Below are 8,107 nucleotides of genomic sequence, written 5' to 3'. Positions count from 1 at the left end.
AATTTGTCATCAATCACCAAAAAGGGGGAGATTGTAAGTGCATCAAGTGCCCTCTTAGTGGTTTTGGAGTATGAAAGACAAATAGGTTGAAGAACTAATGTGTTTGTGAGTTTACACAAGAGAGAAAGTCCCAGAAGATTTGGTTTAACACATGGAAGATGACCCCTAAAATGAATTTCTTCAAGTCAAGAATTTGATGACGATATTGGTACGTCATTTGAAGAAATTGATGTGAAGACTTTAAATCTTAAAGACTTTGTTTTTCATAGTTTCTTTTCTTCTTCTTTAAGTCATAGGAAAAACTATACTGTTAAAGGGGGTCTAGGTGAAACATATTTCACATTTCCAAAGTGATGCTCAAACCCATACACAAAAGCCGCTTCTAGTGAAGCCTTTGGAAATCTCCAGTACAGCTCACGCATTTGCTAGCGACGATGACAAAGTTCATCTGGTCGCTGACGAATTTAGTCATGCTGAGGAGTTAGGAGTTCGCCAGTGTGTTCTACCTAAAAATGAGGAAATTGTGTGCCGCGACGAATTTGAGAGTTCAAATTCCGACAGTTGCTGCGCGCGTGCCAGCTGTTGAGTGGATCCTTATCCTGACAACGGTCGAACCAACGAAGAGAATTTATGACATTTCATGTCGGTTTGCCCCCCGGCTATAAATAGCCCCTCCCCCCTCCCCCCCCCCCCCCCAACACACACAACAACAACTTGTTGGTTGACTGCTCCGAGAGAACTTGACACTTGCCATAAAAGAGCAACCCATCCTCTGACGATTTTGAAAGAATCGTAAGTGAGGAAAAACCAGAGCCAAAGTGATTGAGCATCACTGAAAAGATTGATCTGTGTGATCTGACGTCTATTAGCTTTGAAGACTGTCTTCCAAATAATTAGGTGTCAAGTTCTGAGCACACCAAGGGTCATTGTGGTGTGCCGGTGAACAAGTCTGTGAAGGTTTTGAAAGTCTACCTTGAAGTCTTACCACGAGTGATTGGGCGAGGTCTGCGGGCCTTAGCTCAAGAGGAATATGGTGAGGACTGTGTGTCCTCTGAGTTGCGACTCAGCCACCTCAACCAAACGTACAGTTGATGCAACAACTGGAACAAGTCTACAAAATTCCATTGTCTTCACCGAGCCAACCCGGTTACAGATTCCTCAACCCTCTCTTACATTATTTCGCTGCTGAAAAATTTGTGATCTATGCTATGACGAATTTGAACTAAAGAATTTCATCACGTTATCTTGCATTTCCTTAGTTCATATTCTTCATGCGTGTATGATTGTATGATTGCATGTTCTTCACTTTTACATATCATGTTTGCATGTATTCTTATTCTGTGATGACTTAGTTTTCGTTGCGTTTCTACTTCTTCGACAGGGTCAAATGCTGGGCGATGGGATGCGGCAGCAGAGGAAAAGGATGTGAAATGAGCGGCGGTAGGTGTCAGGCGCGTGGGAGGACGAGGGGAAAGCTTGAGCAATAAGTGGGCCCGATAAAACACGTGGCTTGTGTAGGGGAGAGAGCTGCACGAGCGAGCGAGACCGAAGCTTTGGCCGACCGACCGGAAGGAATCATTAGCCTAATATAAATAGTCACAGCTCACAAACAAGATGCATGGTTTTCGGAGGAAAGTCGATGCATGAAGTTCTTACAACAAGTTGGGCCGGCTTCAATAATTGTAAGATAAACTAATCACTGGCATAGCTTAAAGCCAAAACGTGAAAGGTCAAGGGTCCCTTGACAGTTGTTAAAGTGGAAGAGAGCTTGACTCTTCCCTTCACAGTGCTCTATTAAAGCGAGATCTGGGAAGATAATATTAACCCTTAACTAGTAGGAGTATATCAAATCAACAACATGTGCATTCTTCCTGAACCCCTTTCCATCTTACTGTCGGTGCTCTACTCTCCGAACCAAAGCGGACAACATTGCACATGCACCAGTATACATGCTGTCAAACTGATTGCTCTATACATACATTACATATACGGCCATAATTTACACTGCAGCATTACAAACGCGCCTTAAACCTGACGAAATGTCTAACAAATTTCAAGAAACTCTATAATTCCTTCTTCTCCCTTGGCGATGCTCTAGTTGAGCCCGAAGAACTCGGTCACGGAGAGCAGGTCGCAGAACCCGCCGCCCGCCTGCATCTGATCCATGCTGTCCAACTGCTCCAGAAACTCCCAGCAGGTGCCGCTGTCGCCGAAGCCGCCGTGCAGGGGATCCTCCACGCCGGGTGGCCCATCGACCTGCGCGGACCCCTGGCTCATCACCTGACGATGATCGCCGCCTCCTGCACCAACCACCCCCGCGGCTTCCGGGCCAGGTGCCGCCGCCGCCACCTGGCCACCGATGTAGTCCATGTTGAGCCAATCTGCGAACATCACCTTGGGAGCCACGGGCGCGTGGGCCCTGCAGGCCGGAGGCTCGGTCACGGTCAGACAGCTCGAGTCGGCCGACGACGACTCGTGCGGCGGCTCCGATGAGCCGGAGTTCGACGGCCGGCCGGCCCGTTCCTGCGCCGCACCGACTTCCCCTGTGCTCTGGCTCTGGGACCCGTCCGACTCCGCGGCTGAGCTCGCCGCGTGCCGGTTGGGCGAGTTGGGGGCCTCCTTGCCACCCTCGACCCTCTTCTTGAGGTACGAGTTCCAGTAGTTCTTCACTTCGTTGTCGGTCCTGCCCGGTAAATGCCGTGCGATCCTCGACCACCTGCGGTACAAGTTTCGCGTCAATAATTAAGCCAGCGGGCCCGAGTTACTTGCGGTTCACTTAACTTTGGTTTTGGTTTCTGTCGGTCGGCGGGGTTCACTTAGTGGGAAAATGATTTCAGCTTTTGCATTGCCAACTTGACGTTTCTTTCGTCCTTTATTAAGTTTCTCGTTCTTTTCTCCTTTTGTGGCTCGGGTATTACTATAAACAAAACAAAATGTGTCACTTGGGTGAGAGGGACGAGCGTGGTGTACGTAGTCTATTCATTCATGTGGACCACCGATCATCCTTGGATATTTTTCGGGGGACATAATTGCAAGGCCCAATAAAGAATCTAATCTCCTCGCGAGACCACACTACGTGCCAGTTGGGATTGTCAAGGCAGCTGTTTCCATTAACTCGCAAGTGAGCGCGGATTGGTCCAAATAGTCGACGCCATGTTCTCGCCGCTCTACTGTACAGCTAAAATCAACAGGGCCGGCGGTGTTCTCTGCAGCAACTGCCAGAGGATATACCAGAGAGAAACTCAGAATGTTTTTTCCTTTCCAAGATAGATAGATAATGATTTTGGGCAAACTTGCGCTAGGACGCAACTGTACTGTATGCCATTTAGCGTCCGTCCGTCCAAGCCCACAATATTTTATACTAACAAGCTAATAATCGGAGCGAAAAGCAGTTGCAATCATCACAATGTGCACCCAGCAGACAGAGGGAAAAATCTCGTGGATTTGGAGCGTCCATGGAGCGTGAGCGTCAGCATCAACTCCACTACGGAAAAGGTCTGGGTGGCTACCATCACCGGTCGCCCTTTTCCGTTCCCTCTTTTCTTTCCTTCCTTCATTCACTCGAATTAACGTGTTCTAGAACGGGATTGCCGCCAGCTCAGCGCCGCCGAGCATGGACAATTACACTGGTACCTTTCACCTCCAAACGGTGGGCTACAGTAGGAGTGCTACCTGCCTAGTGTGTGCGGGGGGAAACCTAAAAGGAAAACATGGCAGCGGCATCTAGACAGACAACGTGGAGAAGTGTCTTTCGATCGATCGTCTCAATCATTTGCGTACAGTACAGTACAGAGAGTAAGTAAGTAAATAGTGTGTGCTGGGCTGCTTACTTGTTGCCGAGGGCGGCGTGGAGGCTCATCACCGTCTCCTCCTCCTCCGGCGAGAACATGCCGTGCTTCAGCCCCGGCCGCAGGTAGTTGATCCACCGCAGCCTGCAGCTCTTGCCGTTCCGCTGGAGTCCTGTGCGGAGAATTTCGGTCATGGTCAGAACCAGCCAGCCAATGTGCATTTCTCTTTTCGGACAGATAAAACTAACTACTGCCACGAACAAATCGAGGCCAATTCGGACGAGCTGGCCGGAGACAGAACGAAATTCAGCCGAGGGGCGCCGATTACCGGTGCCGGAGCACCCGATCATCGACCCAACGCACCGAATTCTCCTCAATTATGCCCCTTTTCGTGCTCGTAGAAATGCGGATACGAGAGCGGTGGTCGGCCTTACCGGCTTTGGCGGGAAGCGCGCTCCAGCAGCCGTGGCCGTGCCGGAGAATGTAATCGCGGAGCTTCTGGTCCTCCTCCGGCGACCACAGCCCCTTCCGGTAGCTCGGTCTGGGCTTGTCGCACGCCTTACACCCCATTGCTTGCTTGCAGGCGGACGACCGACGCGGCACGAAACCTCGGAGAGGTGTACAGGACGCAGCAGCGGTGGCAGAGGCTTCGGGTTCAAGCCTTGGTTGGGATGGAGGAGCGTTCTGGCGTTTCCAGAGGGGAGCAGTAGGTGGGAGTTTTATAGCCATGGAAAGGGGGTGTTTTGTGTCGTTTGGGAAATAAAAAATTAGTACGTGTTATCATCACCACTAGCTCAATTTTGCGATTACTGGTATTAATGTACTGATGTTATATTAGAAAGAAAAAACTGTAAACAATAGGAATCATACTATATCATAATCTAGTGCAATTGCCGCCCGAGAAAAAATATTGTGATATAATGACTTAAGGGCGGCTAATGCCTTCTACTCCGAAAAATCACGGTTTACATTTGTTACGAACATTATTGAAATATTAAATAGATGAGCGTGAGAGAGTGAGGTTTTAAAGAACGCCAAGAGACCACGAAGCGTGATAATTAATCAAAATCAAGGCCAGCTGCGATCGGCAATGAAGTGGAAAATAAGTAAGGTGAGAGTACAAGTAGTGGAGAAAACCGGCAAATCGTCTGCGACGACGTGACAGCTTTTCAAAAACCCATTGCTTTTGTCTGGTGTATGTTTTTCAAACTGTTATGGAGGACACGCCTCATCAGGTCGTAATTGGCAAATACCAAACGGTAACATCCGCGCCAGCAAAAAGACATCAGTAAGACGTATTTGATGTACTTGGATTGATTAGTATCGCTTTTGGATTTCCCCCTTGCTTGGTTCTAAAGTGCAGCAAGGGTCTAGAAAGCAAAACTATTTATGACTGGCCCTTTTCCTTTGAAGCAGAAAGAGAGTGACTTGCTTGTAATAGAAGCCAAGAATGAAGGAGCGGGGCAGAGCAGAGCAGAGCAGGCACTATCTATGAGCATTCAACACAGACGCGCAGAAAGTCCCAAAAGAAGAAACAAGCTGCAGCCCCTGCTATATACAATCAACGCTCCATGATGAGAGTTGAAAGTGTCAAACTTGACTGTTGGTCTCGGAATGGAACCATCATATTGCCTGTCCGTCGGCCAGAAGATCCCAGCGTGTCATCGCCCAATTTAGCGCCCCTCCATCAACAAAGCGTGTCCGGAAATTCGTACTGCACCGACTGGATCCCTCGTCCATGTGTAGGTTGGCTAGCTTAACCGACGAGACGACGCAGCAATAGCATGCACGGCCGCGTGCGTGCGCGCGTCGGTCCGTCCCGTCCGTGCCCGCGCGCGCGCACCGCATGCACCGGCACCGCAAAAGGCGAAAGCGTCGGGGGCTTCCAGCGTTTTCCACGCGCCCTCGCCGCATGCGGCGCTCCTCCGGGGCACCGACGACGCGGCCGCGGGCGGTCAGTGGGAACGGACGTCGTCAGATGGCTGGCATATATGCAACCGGTGGCCTTGTCATTTGATCCCTGCGTGTTTGACGTCCCGGTTTGTCCGTAGCTAGCCCCGGAGCAGAGGTGGTGCCTGGCTGTCAGGGAAAGGTTATCTCCTCGATCGATCGGCGGCCAGCGGCATATGCATATCTCGGGGGAAATCGGCGCGCGGCGTACGTGGCCATCGCCTCGCCCGTCGTCGGGCATGGGGGCTGCCCAGCCCAGCTGGTCGAACAGGGACGAGAAATTCGACCCGGCAGACGTGCATGCATGCAGTATACTACTAGTCACGAGACCAGTTCTTATCAATGGTTAACAATCGGTGACTAACTTGTCTTAGTCTCCCAACAGAGGCGCTAACAGTCGATGTCTACGTATGGAATGGTTAACTGGGGTGACGGACGTATGTGCATGTGGCTGGGCCTCACCAAACTCGAAATTAATTAGACGGGCGGTTTAGGGGGGCTGCACTAAGCTGCATGCCTCGTGTCATCGTGTGCGTTGCGACGTGACCATGCACGTCTAGGCACGAGGCGGAAGAAAGCTTCAGATGATTGATTCCAACGGGTGTAGTCACAATTTTATAAACCGTGCATGCGGCACGACAGGGAAAATGAGAAGCCGTGCCATGACGATGATGTAGTGTGCACTGTCATGGTAGCGTGGTCCCGCCATGCATTAGCTTTTTCGCCTTTGATGGAACCCCTTGATAACGCCCTTCTCATTTTCTTTTCTCCATACCGCACTCCAAGGAAGATTCTTGTGGATATTGCATTGTGAGGTAAGGGCATCTCCAACATCAACCCGTAAATTTTCTTTCTTATCAGTCCGCCGACAAGTGAAAACGGCCATCGAACGATGTCCGCATACATCTCAAGCATGGTTTCAACTAAACAGACCAAATTCATTCAAACTCAAAGTTCAGATGAAAAATAGCACAAATCTAGCATGCAAATAAGTATAGTACAACAATGTTTCAAATTCGACGAGATTAACGGATGTCCAACAAGTTTTTCATGAACGAATCATGTCGTTCTACACATACTGCTCATTCAGCTTCATCCAACAGCGTGTGTACGCAAATGATCGTCTCTCTGTCCTGTGGTATATCACGGCAGCACGTACATGCTAGACAAGGTGTAGAGCAACATTGAGTGAATGAATGATTTAAACAAGTTGAGCAAGAACAAACAGAACTTATGATCTCCACTGCCACGCACAATGGCCCCTTGCTTTCAGCTGACCAACCACGTGAAAAAATTTGGTGACGGTGGTCTGGATGGCGTACCGGCGACACGATAAAGAGATGTGCATGTCGTAGGGCGCAATGTGCATTCACGCGTGAAACCATTCATGCACTTGCTGCTAGAAGGTCCCTCTTCTGCTCCTGCCTACGAAATCCACGGATACAGCCAACCACGCATCGCACAACAGCTCATCCTCCATGGTCGAGTACCCCTCCATCTTTCATACTCTGAAAAAACACATGACATCTGAAATTAAGCTAAATGGCATTTGACCTAACACTTGTTGGGCATGGTGTCCTCCATGGAGATTGTCGACAGGGGGCAGAGTGTACCTGTGTACAAACGGCTCCAGGATGGACAACAGTGTCATAAAAGACGAGCCCGTCGGTGCCGGTTGCAGACGTCCGCAATGCCTCTATGGCGGCCGGAGAGGTACATCGGCGACGGCGAAAGTGGAGGGTGCAGATGCAAAGCAAGGGGGAGAAGGGGCGAATTGGAAGCAAATGGGATCGGAAGGGGGGATGTAGTGGCATTAGATGTCGGAGTCCTACATGGCTGCTGTCCGGACTCCCGCAACTCCCCTTCCGCCACTTTGTCTCCACTTCGCGGGAGAAAGTGCATCCAAACCGTCGAGCGGACCAATACAAATCCGCGTTGGATAGCACAACATGTCCGGACTGCATGGTCCAAACGTATGCGGACAGTTTGAGGGTCCGTATTCGAGATGCCCAAAGACCAACTCTACGAGAGTTGCCATAGACCCAATCGAAACTGCTTCATGCACGATCCTTGTGCCTGATGGATGCACGACAATGAAATCTAGTAGTCGTTACCCAATGTATGCATGCATGTCCGGCCTCGAATGCTATCTGAAGGCTATAGAGGCGAAGCACAAACACAGAGTTTTTTTAAAGACCCAGCTTGGAATGTTGGCTTTTCATGTTGATCATAGCAGGGAGCAGGTGGAGAAAAACAATGAGATGGAGTTGATCCGCAGATCAAAAAGGATAAAAGAAAAAGAGGAGACTAGGGCTACAAAATGGAGCTAATAAAACAAATCAGCCTATTCCTTATGGAGGTAGAGTGAA

At 49.8% G+C, this 8,107-nt stretch overlaps 1 protein-coding gene across 1 annotated transcript; it reads right to left on the bottom strand.

Moving 5' to 3' along the window:
* Positions 1 to 1,950: 1,950 nt before the first annotated feature.
* Positions 1,951 to 4,497, bottom strand: LOC123137602 (transcription factor LAF1). Its single transcript, XM_044557419.1, has 3 exons — positions 4,223 to 4,497; positions 3,831 to 3,960; positions 1,951 to 2,716 (listed from the first exon to the last, which is right to left on the bottom strand). Exons 1-3 carry the CDS (start codon positions 4,356 to 4,358, stop codon positions 2,095 to 2,097), a joined length of 888 nt encoding a protein of 295 aa, XP_044413354.1. The 5' UTR covers positions 4,359 to 4,497; the 3' UTR covers positions 1,951 to 2,094.
* Positions 4,498 to 8,107: the final 3,610 nt, after the last annotated feature.

The sequence above is a fragment of the Triticum aestivum genome, chromosome 6B (assembly GCF_018294505.1).
Source record: "Triticum aestivum cultivar Chinese Spring chromosome 6B, IWGSC CS RefSeq v2.1, whole genome shotgun sequence".
NCBI lineage: Eukaryota > Viridiplantae > Streptophyta > Magnoliopsida > Poales > Poaceae > Triticum > Triticum aestivum.
The sequence above is the reverse complement of the archived record's forward strand: the minus strand, read 5'-3'. Positions and strand labels throughout refer to the sequence as shown.

Coding starts and splice junctions, on each gene's coding strand:
- LOC123137602 (XM_044557419.1), bottom strand. CDS start 4,358: ATGGGGTGTAAGGCGTGCGACAAGCCCAGACCGAGCTACCGGAAGGGG. Junction 3,961..4,222: donor CGCGCTTCCCGCCAAAGCCG/GTAAGGCCGACC, acceptor TTCTCCGCACAG/GACTCCAGCGGAACGGCAAG. Junction 2,717..3,830: donor CACGCCGCCCTCGGCAACAA/GTAAGCAGCCCA, acceptor CTTGTACCGCAG/GTGGTCGAGGATCGCACGGC.